The sequence below is a fragment of the Dipteris shenzhenensis genome, chromosome 28, assembly GCF_047967505.1.
Source record: "Dipteris shenzhenensis isolate YYH24624 ecotype China chromosome 28, Dip_SZ_1.0, whole genome shotgun sequence".
Taxonomy (NCBI): Eukaryota; Viridiplantae; Streptophyta; class Polypodiopsida; order Gleicheniales; family Dipteridaceae; genus Dipteris; species Dipteris shenzhenensis.
In genome coordinates, this window is record NC_141623.1 from 27,843,023 (window position 1) to 27,863,878 (window position 20,856).

General features: G+C 43.2%; 1 protein-coding gene across 2 annotated transcripts in view; it reads right to left on the minus strand.

The window, feature by feature from the left end:
- Positions 1-241: 241 nt before the first annotated feature.
- LOC147883402 (uncharacterized) overlaps positions 242-20,856 on the minus strand; it is a 31,400-nt gene continuing 10,785 nt past the window's right edge. For both annotated transcript variants that reach the window (XM_087399965.1, XM_087399964.1), the window contains exons 3-10: positions 3,104-3,163; positions 2,631-2,846; positions 2,421-2,526; positions 2,001-2,183; positions 1,741-1,906; positions 1,296-1,651; positions 1,107-1,175; positions 242-1,006 (exon numbers count right to left, since the gene is read on the minus strand). In XM_087399965.1, the coding sequence (XP_087256091.1) occupies positions 939-1,006; positions 1,107-1,175; positions 1,296-1,651; positions 1,741-1,906; positions 2,001-2,183; positions 2,421-2,526; positions 2,631-2,846; positions 3,104-3,118 (1,179 nt within the window). In that variant the 5' untranslated portion in view covers positions 3,119-3,163 and the 3' untranslated portion in view covers positions 242-938. The remainder of the gene's footprint in view (positions 1,007-1,106; positions 1,176-1,295; positions 1,652-1,740; positions 1,907-2,000; positions 2,184-2,420; positions 2,527-2,630; positions 2,847-3,103; positions 3,164-20,856) is intronic.

Consider the following 20,856-nt stretch of genomic DNA (forward strand, 5'->3'; position numbering starts at 1 on the left):
CTAATTCCCTCTTAACAACAATTCCTCTCTTCTTAAAATTAAGAGTTTGCCATTTATCAAAAACCTTTTACCATGTAGTTAAACAAAAATTCTACATTATTCTCCGCTCTCACAGTGTTCCAATGTAATGTCACCAACTCTTTTCTAACTAATAGCTGTCTTGACATCAATAAGCTTTGTACTTGAATAATGCATTATTGGATGTTGAGTCACCAGATATTCTCTCTTAAAAATATTTACAAACCTTTTGCTCCATATTCATCTTTAAAAAACAGTCATATGTTGAATGACTTCGCTCTAAAGCTTCAAACATCATGCTCAGGCTTTTTCGAAGGTGCAGAACCAAGGACTAGAAAACCCCTCTATGGGTAATCTAGTGGAGCTCTTCACATTTCAGCTAGAATTTCTATGAGAAGCATCAACATCACTTCAGCTTGCAGCTGCCAAAGTGTGTTCCTTCTACATAAAATTGCAATGGTAAACACCTTATCACCACAGCTTGCTCAAGTAGAATCTACTCACCTCACCTAATGGAAATTACGATGCATAGACAACCCTCTCAAGGCTCCCACTTAGCTAAACGTTATAAGGTGGATACACAACCTAGCTAACCTTCTATTCAGCACTAAAATCTTGCCAGCTCAATATTTATCAAAATATCTCAAGTTTCGTGGGCCTGTACAAAGTATAGCTGCTGCTGAATATTATGTACAACATGCCAAACTCCCTCCAGGAGACAGCAAGGTCAAGTAGCAGCTTGTTCTAGCAAGAACAATAACATACACCAAGAGGGACTAAAAAATTTTAGAAGAATGAAAGCTGTAAAAACCTTCAGGGAAGAAGGGTGCTCTTTCATTCCTATTCTAAAGGGGGAAAACAAAGAGGGGCAAAATGAAAGAGGGAATCGCCATTAAGACCAAACGAATGATAAACCCCCTTCACTTCTCATCCTCAAAGTCATCATAGCACGTGGGATCTGTAATGTCATCAAGAATTTTTTCATCATCTGGAAAGCAGCAGGAACAAAAAACCACTCACCCATCAGTGTTCCAAACAGCACTGAAAGCCAGCGTTGCAATCTCAAGTGGAAAACTAAACAACTTTACCTGGAGAACGAATAAATACATCAGAATCACGGGAAAGAAAAGGGGATCCAGTGTAGCTTCCTAGTATATCTGCAAGAAAAGGGTAAATTCATTTTCATGTCTGGCAAACAGCTTTGAAGCACTAAGCATAATATGGGTCAATGATCTGCAAAAACAAAAGGATTGCTAACAGGCACAACATCACATTACCTGAGCTGTTTGTCAACTCAGCCGTAAGGTCTGAGAGACTAAAATTACGTGGCAATGGGCCCAAGAGTCCCAATGATTCTCTGCCTCCACTTGCATCTGCATCTGCAGCCATCTGTAATGTTCCCATGCCATTTTGTCCATGATTTTCATTGGAATGGAATGTTGCATCAGGAGGAAAATTAGTTTGGACATCCATCCCCATTCCAGCCATGTCTGTCGGGTTGCCCATTGCAGTGAAAGGGAATGCTGGACTCCCATGTAGCACTGCAGATGTGCCCATACTCAGATCATTGTTTAAAGGCATGCTTGACGCAGTTGGGAGAAGAGAAATTTCTGCATTCATATCACCAACTCCACTGCAGGAAATACACAACATCATTTTAAATATTTTTTTCTGAGGAAATATAAACGAGCAAAGGATTTTCAAACCATGAAATATTTTCACCTGGACCCAGGGCTCCCATGGGCAGTACCAAAAGCTTCTGGAACTGGAGCTCCACCTAAAACAGGAGGACTTAGTGAAGCAATTGGCATTGGGACCATGTGAGGATGGTTCGTTCCTGTCATGGCAGGCTGCTGCTGGACAGGGTATCCAATAGGCATGTGATGCACTACAAAGAAGATTGAAGATATGAAATTTAATATGCCATACAAACCCTGTCAAAAAGCCCATAAAAGCCTCTATACAATGATATGCTTGATCACCTTGTGCTGTGTGCATGCCATTTTGTAAGGTAGGTAGTTGAGCTTTGGCTGGATGCATCTTCTCTGTTAGCTGAGCATGTTGCTCGAGCAAAAGATTAAAAATAGTAATCTGCCTTTTCAATTTCAAGCGGACATAATATGCTTTGAAAAAATCTGGGTTTTGCTCCTCAAGTTTTTGCCACACTGAAATGAATGGGAAAACCGCACAATACCTTGCAAATTAATACATGCCCTGAATAGTAACTAGAATTCTCACCAAATCATTTTTTCAGTAACTCTCAATGACAAAGTTCTCTTAAGGATTCCAATATTTTTTCTTTAAAGCATGGCTCTCATATACAAGATATACTAGAGAACAAAGGATGGGAAACCTACAATCTCGGAGCTACCAATGATATCAGAGTAGCCAATTATACTCACCAAGGCCAGTAAACCCAGGTTCGATTTTGGCCTGATTCAAAAGAGTACTAATAACCTCTGCTCGATTCATGTACAGTTGCAGACATCTTTCTATCAAGTTTTGGACCTGCATTTAGCATACAGACATTTCATGTGCATTTTGCAACTGGACAAAGAACGCAAAGAATTTTAAAACCTTGACAGGAAAAGACAATGAAAAATAGAACTCACCAATTGGATATCTTCACAAGATATTCGTCGTGTTTCACCACTTGCAACTGGACCAGGTGGGACAGCTGCAACCCCTGAAACAGCCTGTGTGTTATTTTGTTGTTGGGCTTGCTGTTGCAGTTGTTGTGAATTTTGTTGGACAGGAAGCCCCTGTTGCTGACTAGGCTGCTTTTGTTGCTGCTGAGGTGTTGCACTTGAAGGAGAGGCACCTGGAGACTGCAGAAACAACAAAATAGTACTTGTAAAGGCAATTGTGTTGTTTGTTTCAAGCATTAAACTTTGCTTGCAGATGATGTCAGATAAGGACACCTTTTCAATGCTTAAAACTGGCCAAAGGCTTGCCTAACAAAAAACAGGAACCGAAGCTACATGAGAGCAAATGAAATCCGTGGGGGTGTGTGTGTGTGTGTGTTTGTACAAATATGCTATACAAAGAAAACAGCAAAAGTTTCCACCAATGTTCCATGAGATACCTTTTCCAGTGCCATAATTCCCTATCTTGTCCTTTCTTCACACCTACGGTCTAGCAAGTCCTGCACATAATGCATGACCCAATATTCAATGTAATTTCCTCCCAAGAAAATTTTATTGAAAGGAAATTTCAAAAGAATCACGTAGTTTCCAGAACTGTAAGACAAGCATAGACAACCTTTAGATCATCTGAGGAATATTTTTTGCAACGATACATAAATCTGTAATTGAGACTTGAAAGATGGAGTATCAGAGAAAACGAGCCTCTAGTCTTAAAGGATAAAAGAGACCCTGCAAGCCCTACTCATAACGCATTGCCTATTTGAGAGACTGTGACATAACCTGTGTATAGTTTCTTTGAAAGGAGAGAATTTACTCTAAGGAACTTTCTCCTTGAACAGGATCTCCGCAAAGTACTCATCAAAATTTGTGCTTAGTAGTCATATTTGTATTTCTATTTACTACAACAGAGATCCACAGCTCAAGCATGCCGAGTCAAAAACTAGCACATATGTGGAGCTCTAGATTCTATTTTACTGGCACAGCTCATGGAAGCCAGAAGGGATCCATTGTTCCACAGGCTCGTAAATCCTCACGCAGAAGAAGAGCAGCAGAGAGTTTCTTTTGGGGCAACCCAGAGGGTGACAGCCAAAAAGAGATCCCTAGACGCAGTTCCTGTTCTTCCTGTACATAATGTTTCCAGGAAGAGCAAGAAACCTCGAAAAGAGGACAGTGAAAAGAGGAAAACAAGTAGTCAGGAAGGGAGTACGCCTTCCAAGAAGAAAAAGGCTAAGCATCATCATAGCTCTTCAAGTTCCTCATATTCTTCCAGCTCCTCTTCATCCTCATCATCGTCTTCTTTTATGAATCATCGAAGCCAAAGCATAAGAAGAGGAAGAAGAACTCAGGCAAGAGAGCAAAGACCAAGGAATTCAAAGAAGGTGGGAAGTCTATCATGTTTGCACGCCAGCAATGGGGAAAGATATACATCAGTTTGTTACAGAGTGCCTCACGCACCATGGGAAAGTATCGCAATGGACTTCAGTTTTAATTTGCCAAGATCAAAGTCAGAGAATGATGGGATTTGGACTATCATTGATAGATTCAGCGAGCAAGCTCATTTCATTCCGGTAGGCAAAACTATAAAGGCAGATCATATGGCTAAGCTTTTCATGGCATAGATCTTTAAGCACCATGGTATGCCTAAGTCCATTATCAGTGACCAAGATCCCAAAATGACCAGTCTATTCTGGAGAGCTCTATTTGATAACAAAGGGAGGAATGTGATTTTTTCTTCTTCTTTCCATCCCCAGATAGATGGTCAAAGTAAGGTAACAAATTCTATAGTGTTGGATTTACTGAAATGCTACGTGGCTGACCAAAGTTCAGACTGGGAGAAGTACCTACCATTGGTGGAGTTTGCATATAAGAATACAGTTCATAGCTCCACAAGGAAAGCCCCCTTTGAGGTCATCTATGGGAAGGTGATTCTGCCACCTATCCTGAGGACCAAAGATGAAATATTTGCAGCTGATCAATTTGTCACAGACCTCCAGACAGCTTTCAGCCAAGTTCAGACAGCAATTGAAAGGTCTCAAGAAAAGCATAAGAAGAATGTAGATTCGCATAGGAGACAGCTAGATCTCAAAGAAGGCGATTGCGTGCTTTTGAAACTCAAGAAAGCTAGGCTCCACAAGGTAAAGGGAGAGCAAAAAGTACATGCACAGTTATCTCCCAGATACTATGGCCCTTTCCGAGTTATAGAAGAGATTAATGAGGTTGCATACAGGTTGGCACTGCAAGAGCATTGGAGGATTCACTATGCCTTTCATGTGAGTGTTCTAAAGAAATTTCAAGGTCCAGAGCCTACAGAGCCAGTAACAGAGGACCCCCAGAAGTGGATGGGCTGGAGGAGGTCCTTCAACTAGAACGAATTGTGTATCATACTGTACGCAAAGGCCCCTAAGGCAAGGAATTTTACAAGTATCTTGTAAAATTCAAAAACTATTCGGCGTTGGATGCCAAGTGGATGGATGAAGACATGTTGTCTAATCATCCATAGCTTTTGATATATACAAGGAAGCTTTTCAATTGAGGTCAACTGAATAGAAGCCAAGGGAATGTCACCAAGCTGTAAATACTCCAAAGTCAATGTTTTAATTGACCATTTATTCGATCATAATTAAAGAGTATTTCATTTATTTAATTATGTTCAAAAAGTTATATTTATTTGGTCAAAGTATTGACTTCGGTCAAAGATACTTAACCTCGGTTAAGTAAGCCTAATCCCAATTAGGAAGACTTGGCTTAGGCCAAGATGGTTAACTACAGTTAACCCAAGAACCAAAGCACTGTGCCAACAGTGGAACCGACTAAATAGCAACTTGTTGATAGCAGACATAGATGAGTGCGCATACTACACCTATGCGGATGGCACGATATGCCTATATGTGTGAAATCAATGGAATGTTGAGAGTGCTCCTATCCCCGCGAATGATGGTCGGCTCTGAAAGACCTCTTGTAGCGGTGAAGGTATCATACTGCCAATCAAGAACAGACGAATACTCTCGGAACCACACACCTAGAATCATGTCGCAACCGAGCAAAGGCGTGATAATAAGATCCTGTGTAAATGAGGCCTTTTAAACAAAAAATGAAAGCTGTGTGACCTTGCGTTTGATTTGAGTGTGTAAACCTAGTGTGAACCCATCCCCTGCAAAATGAGCAACCCATCTTCTTGACCAACTGTGGGAAGATGGCCTCCTTGGAACTTCCAATATCGAAAAAGACAATGAGCTGTTGCCCTTTAGTTGCACCATATGCTCTGATTACCTGATTAGAACCTTCTTTCAATCTTCGATATCACCCTCCTTACCTTCAAACACCACTGGTGGTACACGGTTCAAAGAAAGTAAGACTGTGTTCATGGCTGAAGTCGGATGAGCTGGAGAAGCCACTGCAGAAGCAACAGTAGAAGCTAGTGATTTTGTGGTATTCCAGCCAACCACTTAGACAATCCTTCTTCCCATGCTCAGCAATGAGATGGCAAAAGAAGAACCGTTCCTCGGATTGATACCACTTCTTTTCATCAAGCTGAGTAACCTCACATAATGCCCTCCTTTGCCTTTTCATTTGATCTCTCTTAGGCTTGGAGTCCTTCATTCCACTAGATGATTGCTGGTGATCTTTTTTCTAGTTCTCTATCACATGCACCCATACACTTGGGTGCAAGGTGACACACTGGCAACACCGACAAGTACATTTTTTCACCTCTTATCACTCAGCTCTCTCTCAGCTTCACACAGTTTTCTCAAGCTCCATATCTCTCAAATGCCGTCCTACGCAGCTCCGCTGCATGCCCAGGGACAGCACAAGCCTCTTTTATAGACTTGTATAGTGGTCTACATCGACGGCGTGGGCAGCGTTGGCCTTGGTAGAGATTGGAGGCATTCGTGGGTCAGCTCTCAATGTCGAAGGGTCATCCTCGAAATTGCATTCCGTGCTCTTTGAAGGAGTGTTGTTTGTATTTCACAATTCTCCTAGTATAAAGTGAATTCTTCCCTAGTTGGGCAAGGGGCCCTTAGTGGGTATAGGGACCCAATCTAGTGTCGTCTACATTTCTCTAACCCTAAAACTCTCTCTCTCTTCCTCTCTATGGTGCATATGCATATGCCTGGCAATACGGTTTAAAGAAGGTCTCGCTGCAATTGCACGACCATTAACCATTGCATGTTACATTGGTATCACAGCTTCGGTTTGTAATCCAACTTGACTACCCAAGTGTAGGGTTTTGCTGAGATCCAGAAAGGACACTGAGAAGAAGAGCAATTGTCTACAAAGGGAGAAAAAACCAGAAGAAAGCAAGGGATTCTCACATTTCAAAAAACTGCTCTTGTTGCTGCATGAAGAGCGCAAACAAGAGGCAGCACTTAGACGTGACGAGATGGCCCAAGCCGAGAAGCAACACTGACGCTACCGGAAAGCCATGCTTGTCACATGCACCCCTCCACTTGGGTGCAATGTGACACACTGGCTACATCGACTAGTGCATAAAAGTTCGAGCCCTCCTTCCTGCTGGTCTTGCTGGCTTCTACACACCCGTGAGTGTTTGAGGCCTCTCCAAGCACTTCTGTCGCGAAAACTCTGATTCTGACGTGAGAACATCGAATTTTGGAGCAGCTACCGCAAAGGGAGGCGCATTCGGAGACATTTCCAGCTTGCTGCAGCAACTTCGCCTCACATGAGTGGAATATTGCTGCTGTACGGACCTGCACAGAAGGCATTTATGACTTGTACGGCTCTGTACGGAAGCATTTAATGCAGGCGTAGAACTGTATGGACCTGTCAGACCTCATAATTGCAGTATGGACCTTTCAGACCTGCATTTAATGCAGTACAGAATCAGTACGAACCTGACAGCGAGCATTTATCACAGTGCAGGTCTGCCTCGGGGTGTGTGCCAGCCAGTTAGAAGTTTCCCCAACACTTTGAAGCTGCTTCTGAAGCGTGCAAGTGTTTTGGAGCTGCCTCGTGCTGTGTGCCAGTTGTTGCAGCCATTTGGAGCTTTTTCTAAGCACATCCCAATGGGAGCATGTGTTATAGATCTGGTCATGGGGAAGGATCTAGCGGCTACGACATTTACCACTGAGAACAAGGTGTCCGAGGCCCGGCTGAGGTTTGCATCATCTCCAAGTAGGTTTGAGAGGCACAAAGAAAATGCTTCTCAGTCTCAACCACCCCAAATGTGCATAACATACAGATCCGTTGCTCTTTGGGTATACCTGTGGCTCTCCCCGCCTCAATCCTCAACTGATGGGATGAAACCCACATCTATCCAACGGTGATCCTCAGTGCATGTGAGACTCCTCTGACCTCAAGATACTAGGGTCTGATGATGAATCCCTCCGATATTGTCATAAGTGGTCGCAATAGAACTAGATCTTGGTGGGGAGCTCCTTGTCCCCGCCTCGAAAAAAAAAACTCTGAGATATATGGAGTTGGGCTAGTGTAGGGGGAGAACTAGCCGTAGCTAATGCTCCTACACTAACAGGAGCCACAGGACTGCATGCTTTCTCTTGACAGCGCACCCCATAATTTCTTTTGTTCCTTTTGAACTAACCATTTTCTGAATCCATAAAGCCAATAGACACAACATATGCATAAATTAGCGCATATGAAGAATTTACATTAACAAACGTGCAAATTTACACCAACAAATGCATACTATGAATGCTAATCTAGACCATTGAATCCCACAATCATTCAATCAAGTGCATGCTCAAATAATTTCAAATGAGAAAAATTATAAATGGTATGATCATCTTTTCATCCATATTTACCAATGCAATTTAAAGCATAAGTGGCATATTTATTTTCCAATTGAAGTGCATCCATAATACAATAATGAAGTTTGAAATTATAAAAGACCACAAGGGACAACAATAAAAACAATAGCGCCCTTACATCTCCCCCTCAGTATTTCACACTCACCTCACTGTTTCACATCTGTTTATTGGTGTTTTCATCTCTCAGTTTCTATCTCTTGCATTCAATAGTTAGAAGGAAAGAGAAAGATTTAGTACTTCTCCCTCTTACATTGGTATCGGAGCTTCAGATTTTATTTCTTGAGATAATGAGGGTCAGCTAGGGATAACCCACTATTTTATGCTCCTCTTACATAGAAGCACGCTTCTCTCTCTTACGGTAGTGCCTGTGTCTTGAAAGCATGTGGTAGTGTAGGAGTAGTGCAAGATAATATTGTACTATTTGATTCTCCTATAGGCATGTATGCCAAGTGAAATGCCTTGACAAAAGCACGTTGCATGCTTGAGGAGCTCTCTTCTCGAGGTGTTGTCTCATGGAATGCATTGACAAAGGATATGCATAGTCGAGGTGAGGATGCATGGAGCATGATGATGGAATCTGTCCAAATGCATTGACCTATATCTGTATATTGAAAGCCTATGATATGTAACATTAACTATATGATACGGCTCATCTTATCTCGTGGGATCGACTTAGGCGGCGTCATTTCGAGGTTCGTACTTGGCATTTGGAGATACTTGGAGCTTGCTGAAGTGATCTGGAGTCTACTCCTTGAGCCCATTCTTCCTCTTTTGGCTTCCCTTAGCCTCCGGCTGCGAGTACCTCTCCATTGGATCTCTCTCCTCTCATTTCTAAGTGCCCTCCTCCTCGTGGGAGCACTTTCTCTTGCTGTAATTCACATTTCCAGCCCTCATTTGCTCATTTTCACCTCTCCTTCTAGGGTGAATCTCTTTGCTCGCATTCAAAACCTTTTCACTGCTGTCCTTTCGGGCTATATCATTGCGTAAACCGTTGTTGCACTGGTTCTTTCCAATTTCTGCTTCATTTGCATTTTGGAAAGGCCCCGTGTTGCCTTGGAAGGCCTTGTGTTGCCTTTTGAGGATTTTTCTTGCAACCGGTACACCTTGGGACAGCAGAGTCTCTTGTAGGCATAGTTGCACGAAACGGTCGTTTCGTGGCAAGAAACGAAAACGGCCTTTCTTCAAGAAACGCCGTTTTGTAGAACCTGTTTTTGCCCTAAACCCCCAAAATCGTGATTTCGCCGCCTGTCTCCTTTTTTCGCCACCTCCCGCCCATTGCACTCCTTCTGTGCATCCTTGCTGCTCTCTCCACCTTCTCTAAGCTCTCTCCATCCCTCCATCCTTTGCTCTTGGACTCTCCATCCCGTTTTCCTCGGACCTCCATCCTCTTCATTCTTCTCTCCATCTTCTCCATCCTGCAAGCTGCAGCTTGGCAGCCTGCTCTCCATCCCTCCATCTTTCTTCTCTCCATCCTCTCTTTAATCTTACCTGTAACCTCTCCATCGTCCTCTCCATCCTCCTTCACTTCTACCTCTGATCCTCCAGGCTCCTTCCACCTCTCCATCCTCTTTTACCTCTGAGCTCTCCATCCTCCTTCTACCTCTCCATCCTTTCTCACTTGTGACCTCTCCATCCTCCTTCTCACCTCTCCATCCTCCTCAATGCCGAGAGATGCTTATTGGGTCCATGTCTCCCTCCTGGATAGTTATAAAGGAGGCGGTGGCTCCAAGAAGTGGAGATGCAACTATTGCCGCATAAGCAAAACGAGGTCTGTCACACGGGTGAAAGACCATCTAGCAGGTGTTCCCAGCAAAGATGTAGGACCTTGTGAGTTCGTGCCTACTCCAATGAAAGGTGGCCTAACAGAATGGAAGCGTGTGCGTATGGCAGCCTTGGCTGCAAAAAGTGGAGGACAAGGGCTGCAAGATAAAGAAGAGGCTGCTAACACTGAGCCATTGGATGATGCCAGCACATTGGGTTCTACAAAGAGAAGTAGAGGGGCATCAACTACATCGAGCGCGGGTCCTAGTGCTACAAGAACACCCTTGCCACATGGATCAATTAGTGTGGATGCTAGTGCGGGAAAAAGAGGATCACTGCAAAGGTCTAGCATTCAAGCACGCTTGCAAAAGCAAGCAGTGAAGGAGGCCACTAGTGAGCTCACAAAGCTCTTCATACAGTGTGCAATACCCTTTCATGTGGCGAAGACTACATGACGGAGGAAGGCCATGAGAGCCGTAAGCCGCATTGGCTATGAATGGGAAGGGCCTACATATGAGGCCTTGCGAACAAGAGAGCTAAGAAGAGAGAGGGAATGTGTGGAAGACCAAATGAAGCCCTTGAAAGAGACTTGGAAAAAATATGGATGCACACTCTTATGCGATGGATGGTTAGATGCACGCAGGAGGAATGTGCACAATATTTTAGTGTCTTCTTGCAAGGGAACCATGTTCTTGAGAGTCATAGACGCTTCCACTGCAGGTTCAGTGATTACAGGGTTGTATATTTGGGAGCATTTACGGGCAGCCATTATGGAGATAGGTGTTGAGCATGTGGTGCAGGTGGTGACATATAATGGCAGCAATTGTGTGTCAATGGGTGCCATGTTAGAAGATGAGTTTCCTAAGATTGTGTGGACACCCTGTGCCTCACATTGGCTTGATCTTTTGATCAAGGACCTAGGGAAGATACCTTGGATTGATGCCATCTTCTCCACAGCCCGCAGTATCGTGAAGTTTGTCACGAAGAGACCCAAAGTCCTCAGCATCATGGAGAGGCTTGTGCGAGACTTTTTCGCATAATCATGGATGAGTCTTGGTGGAATCAGGCAGAGGCATTAATCAAATCGATTAATCCTATCTACACGGTGCTTCGCATCACGGACATGGAGGGAAGCACATTAGGGCTCTTGTACGAGTTTATGGATAAGATTGGAGAGGCCCTCCACAGAAACACTTCCCTATCGCCTGATAAGTAAGACTTGTTACTTTTGTAATAAGTATAATTAGTGCAGTTACTAAATTGCAATTTGTTATCATGAAGCCTGGAATTTTCAGATATATATTATGTATGTACTATTATCTATAGTCTGTGAATTTTGCATGCATAATGCATTCCAATTTCTTGTGGCATGATTTAGGGTTGAGTCCATCTGTGCTATATGGAATAAGCGGTGGAATTGGTTCCACCGCCCAATCCATGCGGTGGCACATGTATTGCATCCGCTCTGGCGCAGTCAAGAGCAATATGAGAATGACGAGTTGGAGGAGGAGATGCAACAGTATCTACAAAATTGGACGGGTGGTGACTTGGAGATGCAACGAAGAATGAAGGATGAACTTCTATTGTTCCACAATCACAGCCTCTCCTTTGGTCGACCTACGGCTAGGCTTCGAGAGACACAATTGCAACTTGTCTCCTGGTGGGAGAAATATGGCAACTGTACTCCTACTTTGGTAAGAGTCTAAGAGACAAGTTCCAACGCCACTAGTTAGAGCTTAGTCATTCAGTAATTTGAAGTTTTATCTACTACAAATATGTTTAAAGTTATCAAGTTCCTAATACTTATCTCTGCTTAATTGGCTTATGGCAGAAACGCCTTGCTATACGTGTTCTCTCACACGACTGCAGTTCCGGTCCTTGTGAGAGGAACTCGAGCACTTGGGCCCTCTTTCACACAAAGAAGAGGAACAGATTGAGCACGGCTCAATTGGAGCAGTTGGTGTTTTTTCATTGCAACCTCCATCTCCTTGAGTTCGCCGCTGGCTGCCCCGAACCTCGCCAAGTGAATGTAGACAAGGTGGACGTGGAGAAGATGAAGGCCATACCAGATATCCCACGGGAGGAGCTGGACATATACACCATGTTGTATCAGGAGCTGTCAGCACCAGCACACCACACAGGATCATACACTCAACCATCTGGAGATGGTGCTAGTACTTCAGTTTCACCCGATGGTCCTAATCCTGATGTTGATGATTCTTCTTCAGACAGTGACACAGATGCCTCAAGCTTATCTGAGGAGGCAGAGGATGATGATGGCGAGAAGTCCATGGATGATGCAGATGATCAGTAGTGATGTGCCTTGGTCCTTGTCACTTAACTACGACTGTACACACTACAGTGCTAGCCTACTCCTAGTCGTGACACTTCAGATGCATCATCATTGCAGCCTGCAGGCTGCGCATCTTGATTCCTAGACTATGTTATTTCTTTTTTTATGATAGTAGATACAGTACTTACTACTGAGTATACTTTGGACCTTGGTGCTAGGTGGCAGCTGCTTTTTTTTATATCATCCATGGGTGCTTTTATTTTGAGTCTTGCATGACTCATGAGTCATGATCATGAAATTTGTGGATCATGAATCACGATCATCTATGGAGTCTGGACATTGGATGCTTTCAAGTTTCAAGTTTCAAGTTTCAACTTGTGTGCTGAGTTTAAAGTACTTCAAACTTCTAAATTTCAGATTCTTGTAATGCCAAACTTGTTAGTCATGACTCATGATACATGTTGATTTCAGATTATTGAAGCATCATTCAAGAATTTAGAATCATAGAGGCATGAATGATGCATTGATGCTTGAAGCTTCAAGTATAGATAATTGTATTATGTATGATTTGCACTCTATTGATAATTATATTATGTATAAAAAATAAATTTTTATACATAAATTGTATCATATTGCCGTTTCTTCTGTTTCCGTTTTAGCGGGGGCCGAAAACTCCGTTTCTTCCGTCTCCGTTTTGGCTGGTAACTATGCTTGTAGGCATAAGCTTTGAAGCTTGAGCAGAATTTTGTCACTTGATTTTGAGAGGTTTCCTTTCTCTCATTTGCTTTGCCAATTGGTGCATTTGTTTTGAAATTCAGCACCATGACTAGCAGCAAGGATGATTTGTTTGAGATGCTTGGGACTGATGACAAGCTTGATGGCACCAATTATCCCATGTGGTCATACATGATGAAACAAATTTTTTTGTTGCCAAGAATCTATGGCATATTGTTTCAAGTTCTGAGGCCAAGCCTACACGTAATGCCGCTTCTGGTGCTGCACCTACTGCCTCGCATTCTTCTTCAGGTGATGTTTCTAATGCTACTTCTAGAACGCCTGCAACTCCTATTACAGGTACTTTACCTCCTACACAGGAGCAGATTCAGTAAGATGGTCGTAATGCCAAAGCACATGCCTTGATTGCTCTTTCAGTGAAACGGGTTATTATCCCTCATATCCGGTCTTGCAAAATAGCTAAGCAAGCATGGGATCAAGTGCGGAATGAGGCGAGGGTTACCTATCTCTACAAGCAGTTGAAAGATTTGAAGCTTGAAGAGGGTGGTAACATGGATGCCTATCTCACTAATGTGAAGGATTTCAAAGAGCAGTTGCCCAACATTGATGAGATTATGCCTGATTCTCAACTTGTTTCTAATAGCTTTGATGGGTTGCCTGATTCTTGTCAAGGCTTTGCTACTAGATTGAGGTTGGTTGCAAGGGGTAATGCCAATCATTTCTCATTTGACCAACTAGTTGCTGTTCTTCTTCAAGAGGAGCAAAGTCGTGCGAATCGCAATGCTTCTATGGCTAGTGATCAAGCCTTTGCTGCTCAGCACAAACACAAAGGCAAAGGCAAGGTTTCAGCTGGTAAACCCTCTCATTCCCATGCTGATCATTCACATGGTGCCTCTTCTTCAGAGGATAATTAAAAGAAGAAGAGATGTAGCTATTGCAGGAAACCTGCGCATGATATTTTTGAATGCAGGAAGCGCATTGCATCTGAAAAGAAGAAGAAAGAGTATGGTCTTGCAGTATCTGGTTCTTCTAGTGCAGAAGATCGACATGAGTCCGCTAATTTTGCACAAGACCAACATTGGGCTTTCTTGGTTACATGTCGATGTTCATGATGCTTGTATGACAGTTTCAGATATTCATGATGCATGGTTCTTTGATAATGGTGCTAGCAAGCACATCACTTCCTGTTGGAAGTTATTCGGCTCATTAGAGCACATCTAAGGAGGGCACTGTCACATGTGCCAATAATGCATCATATACCGTGAGAGGTATTGGGCAAGTTGCTGTTACTTCTGTCTTTGGTGGTGTTATCACTCTAGAGAATGTGCTTTATGTTCCAGGCATTCGTAAGAACCTCATTTCTATTTCAGCCATAGCTACATGTGGCTTTCAGGTTCTTTTTTATGGTGCTAGGTGTGCAGTGTATGATGCTAGCAGCTACACATGCCTTTACCATGGTCTTGACTGGAGAGGTCGATGCTTATGACAGATGTTTGGATGATGATGCTGCACTTGCAGGTGCACATGCCTTTGCTCTTGATTCTACCATGGATGATGACAGATACCCATCTATGGCATGAGAAGTTTGGGCACCTCAATTGTGGAGCTTTGGTGAAGTTATATAAGGACCCTGCTTGCTTGATAAGATGCACCGTGCTGCGTTTATACTATTAATATTTTTGAACCATAATATTTTACAATATACATAAGAATCTTATATTAATTAAATTATCGGATAATTATCTTGATTCTATCTTTAAAATGCTATTTTATTATTATATACATCTAATAAACATTTAAAGAATTTAAAATCAAATTGATTTAAATCTAAGGACAATAGTCGAATTGTCAAATGTATAATGATAAAAATACAGTGTGCAATATAATCAAGCTTCTGGTTCATAGTGATGTTTGTGGACCCATGAGGGTTGCAGCTCTTGGGGGCTTCTATTATTTTGTCACTTTTATTGATGACTTCACCAGGTATACTTGGATTTTCGCCTTGAAATCCAAATCTAAAGTTTCTTCATGCTTCAAGCACTTTATTGCCTTGGCTGAGAATGAGAGTGGGCTGCACATTGCTCACCTTAATACACACAGGGGGGGTGAATACATGTCAAAGGAGTTTGCTGTTTTTTTGGCTTTATCTGGATGACATCATCGATGTACAGTGCCTTACACTCCTCAACAGAATCACGTGGCTGAGCCGAAAAATAGGTCAGTGATGGAGATGGCCAGGTGCATGTTGAAAGGCGGTCATGTGTGCTAATTACATCTTGAACAGATGTCCCACAAAGGCATTGCAGACTATCACACCTTATGAGGCTTGGACGAGTCGTAAGCCTTGCATTTCTCACATGAGGACTGTTGGATGCTTAGCTTATGCTCATGTGCCTTCACAAACACGCACTAAGTTGGATGATAAAGCTGTCAAGTGCATTTTTATTGGGTATAGCTCAGAGAGCAAGGGCTATAAGCTATACCAGCCCTGCACAGGCAAGAGTTTTGTCAGTCGAGAAGTTGCGTTTGATCCATCTACCTCTATGCCTTTGCTGGACTGTCAAAAACAGCCTGTTGTTAATGCCCCATATATTTTTGGCAGCTTGATGCCTTTGTTTCCATCCAATGCTCAAGATGATGTTCCATCTAAGGTTGTACCTCCTCCATCTGTTGGTCATTTGCAGCCTGATATGCCTCTCATTGATCAGGAAGGGCTCTTGACCAAGAAAGAGCTGAAATTCAGGAGCCCAAAAAGGTCCCCCGTGGGCTCCTTGACACATTAAAAATCAGCAAACAAGATACTCCTCTGCCAGCCCATACTAGAGCAGCTATCCGGAAAGAGCATGCTAGTTTTGTTGCTTATGCTTTGTTTGCTACAGCATGCAATTAAGAGCCATTATGTCATCAAGATGCCTTTCAGAATGATTGTTGGTTGAAGACTGAATTGGATTCTATCCATCAAAATAACACTTGGGAGTTGTGTGATTTGCCTCCTCGCAAGAATGCCATTGGAGCTACGTGGTTTTATAAAATTAGACGGAAAGCTGATGGTTCAGTGGACCATTACGGGCTATGCTCAACAGCATGGCATTGACTTTGAGGAGACTTTTGCTCCCATTTCCAGGATCACTACTATTCACATTGTTATTGCCTTTGCCGCCCACTTTCATTGGGAGGTACATCAGCTTGATATAAAGACAGCTTTCCTTCATGGGCATTTGCCAGAAGAGGTCTATGTTTCCCAACCTCCTAGCTTTGAGGTTGAAGGTTCTGAAAGCAAGGTATGCCGCTTGAAAAAAGCCCTCTATGGATTAAAACAGGCACCTCGGGCTTGGTATTCCAGGATTCATATTCATTTGCTCACACTTGGCTTTCAGAATAGCCCTACAGAGGCTACCCTTTACATCCGCAAGCGTGGGACAGATTTGCTGATTTTAGTCCTTTATGTGGATGACATGCTTGTGACTAGGACACATACTCAGCAAATTGCAGATTTTAAACTTGATTTGTAGAAGATATTTGCTATGTTTGATCTTGGTCTTTTGCACTACTATCTAGGCATCCAATTTGCTAGTAGTGAGGGGGCATTTTGATGCCACAATCCAAGTACATTGGACAGCTTTTGCAGCATTTTCAGTTTGAGGATTGCAAGCCAGTATCCACACTATTAGAGCCTGGTTTTCACTTCTCTTTTGAAGATGGCAGCAGTACATGTGATGTCACTCTCTATCAGCAAGCAATTGGTTGTTTGATTTACCTATGCCATACGAGACCTGATCTACAGTATGCTGTCTCACAGTTGAGCAGATATATGCACAACCCATCTATGCACCATTGGCATGCCGTGAAGCGTGTTTTCAGATATCTCAAAGGCACTCAACATTTAGGCCTTCCTTATGGGGCTGATACTTCACTTGTCATGCATGGATTCACTGATAGTGATTGGGCTGGTTGTTTGGACACTCGTGTGTCACATAGTGGCAACTGTTTCATGCTTGGTACTTCATGTGTTTCTTGGTTCAGCAAGAAGCAAAGTACATTTGCTACTTCTAGTTGTGAAGCTGAGTACAAAGTAGCTTTTACAGCTACAGAGGAGTGTGTTTGGCTTCAGAAGCTACTTGCAGATCTTTATGCATGTCAAACTGCTCCTATCGTCATCTTCACTAATAGTCAGAGTGCTTTGGCTGTTGCACGGAATCCTGTTTTCCATGCTCGCATAAAGCATATTGAGGTTCACTATCACTATGGCAGAGAGCAATAATCAGCAGGTGATATTCAGTTGTCTTATGTTCCCACTGAAGACAACTTGGCAGATCTTTTTACGAAGGCTCTACCTCGACCTAAGTTTGAGGCTTTTTAAACTTAGTACCTTTTGTAACTTGATCCGTTGTACTCTGTACAGTCATAGGTTGCTATATCCCTACAAGACGAACATGTGCAACCATGACATTAGATATTTAGGTATCCTGAGCCATGACCAGGATACTTGAACCCATACCATGGAGGGGGGTTTGTAGGCCATTCTATGGGCTATCCATAGGTGCCACTTATTCCTTGGTATGTGCCTTGTAGGCCTAGTTATAGTCAGTTAGGACTATTGGTACAGTTAGTACATGTACCACCTAGGTCAGTTAGGACACTTAGTACAGTTAGGACAGTTAGCCCTAGGGTTTTGTTATGTTGGCTCCCTCTTTGCTAGAGTCGGCCCTCATAGGGAAGTGAGTCGGCCTGCATGCTGCAGCCGACTGGAGGAGGGTGGGGGGCTATATATAGGTCCCCCCTCACTCCTTGTTAAAGCAACTTGTGGAACCGTTCAGTACACCACAGAGTGGAGCCTGGCAGAGGTGCAGAGCCAGCCCACAGCATCACTAGAGGAGCAGGGTAGTGGAGCAGTTCATCCACTCCCTCATGCTCTCGTTCTTCTGGTTGTTGAGCTATTTGTCTGAGCTCTCAAGCAGTCCGCTGTTACCGAGGTGTTCCCCCAATTGTAGCCAGAGATCACTTGCAGTTTTCTTGTTCTCTTCCGTTCATTTCAGCTGCACTTCTCACACCTTCAGCACTCCAAAACAGCTCCCCTCCAGCCTCTTGTGTGCAGCCTTGAGCACCTCCGAAGTTGGCCCTGATCAGCCTCAGCCTTTGGCCCTCAGTTCAGCCTGTTCGGAAGGTGTATACGCAGCACCACAGTTGAGGATTCGGACCAGCAAACGGAGTAAGGTTAGGGTACTGTTTCAGCAGCTCTTTACAGCTTTCTTTACAGTTTTGCACAGCTCACTTCTCAGCTCTATATTTCAGTCATCTCTCAGCTCTCTTTAGAATCTATTACTCCTAGCTTGCACTCTCTCACTCACGCAATAACCCTGCATTCTGGTGGAGAGCACAAGCCTCTTCCTTGCCTTGCAGAAGTGCCCTATGAAAGGGCCTCAAGGGGGAAAATGAGAGCAAGAGGGTGAGAGTGAGAGAGAGAGAGGACTCAAGGTGTGCAGGTGTAAAGTGATGATGAGCCACACCACAAACTCATTTGTTTTTATTAGGATTAGGTTTACCCTATGACTGTCTTAAGACAGTCATAGGTGTCCTATCTTTAATGAAAGGTTGGCAATGTGCCTTTACCCCAACAACCTCCCACCTAAAGGCCAATGTGCCTAAAGGGGAGAAAAGAATAAAAATTACAGCAATATACAGTTACTGTATACAAGACCATAAAATAAGAATGGTCTCATCCTAATCCCATGATGTGGCGGCAATGTGCAAACCGCTCTGTAGGCAAGCTCTTAGTGAGCAAATCTGCAGGATTATCATCAGTATGCACTTTCACAAGCTCAAGTCGCTTGTCTTCCAGTACCTCCCTGATGAAATGATATTTCACTTCTATGTGCTTGGTCTTCTGATGAAAGACCGGATTCTTTGCCAACATGATAGCACTCTGACTATCACAATGCAAAACTGGCATATCTCCTGTAATGCCCAAATCTCCCACCAGCCGAGTAAGCCATATTGCTTCCTTGCAGGCCTCAGTGGCTGCAACATATTCAGCTTCAGTGGTTGACAGTGCAACACATTTCTGCAACCGAGACACCCATGATATAGCACCTCCTGCAAATGTGAAAATATAACCAGTAGTAGACTTCCGGTTATCTGCATTCCCTGCATAGTCTGAATCTGTAAAACCATGCACCAATGCATCCTGCCTACCATAGCATATGCACAAGTCTTTGGTACCCTTGAGATACCTCAAGACACCTTTCACTGCTTCCCAGTGCCGCTTGCCTGGATTTGCCATATACCTGCTGATGACTCCCACCGCAAAAGCAATATCCGGACGAGTGGCAACCATGGCATACATCAAAGAACCAACTGCAGATGCATACGGAACCTTGGCCATTTCAGCCTTATCATCATCTGATCTGGGGCTGTCCTTACTGCTGAGTTTTAAATGTGGAGGCAACGGGGTACTAATAGACTTCCCCCCCTTCATTTTAAAGCGCTGCAGTACTTTGTCAATGTACTTTTTCTGTGACAGAAACAAAAGTCCCTTGGACCTGTCACGAGTAATCCGCATGCCAAGAATATGATTTGCATCACCCAAGTCTTTCATGTCAAACGACTTATGCAGTTGTTTCTTCAAAGCACTAATCTCATGCTAAGATTTACTGGCAATAAGCATGTCATCCACATATAGAATGAGTAGCATCAAACTGCCATCCTTTGCCCATTTGATGCTACTCATTCTATATGTGGATGACATGCTTATTGCCAGTAAATCTCAGCATGAGATTAGTGCTTTGAAGAAACAACTGCATAAGTCTTTTGACATGAAAGACTTGGGTGATGCAAATCATATTCTTGGCATGCGGATTACTCGTGACAAGTCCAAGGGACTTTTGTATCTGTCACAGAAAAAGTACATTGACAAAGTACTGCAGCGTTTTAAATGTGGAGGCAACGGGTACTAATAGACTTCCCCCCCTCCATTTTAAAGCGCTGCAGTACTTTGTCAATGTACTTTTTCTGTGACAGAAACAAGCAATGATCGGTCTCACACCTATGATACCCTTGGGACTGCATGAAGGCATCAAACTTCTTGTACCATTCTCTTGGCGCCTGTTTGAGTCCATACAAGCTCCTCTTGAGCTTACACACAAGCTGCTCTTTCCCTTTAACAGCATATCCCTCTGGCTGACTCATATAGATCTCATCATGGAGATCTCCGTGAAGAAAAGCTGTCTTCACATCCATTTGACATAAATCCATGTCTTCATGAGCGACAAGAGCTAACACTGCTCTCAAAGTAGTCATCTTGACTACAGGGGAAAAGATCTCATCAAAGTCAATGCCCTTCTCCTGCTTAAATCCCTTGGCAACCAATCTGGCCTTATACCTTGGTAAAGCATTTGAATCCACTTTGACTTTGTAAACCCACTTGCATGGCAAAACCTTTCTGCCTGCAGGTAGCTGCACCAAGTCCCATGTATCATTTTGAAGTAGGGAGTCCATTTCTGACTGCATGGCTTTCTCCCACTTCTTTTTCTCTGTTCTTCCCATAGCTTCCTTGAAGCTGGAAGGCTCACCACAATCTGTCAGCATGATAAAATCAGCCACATTATTGGCTCCTGGAACAAAC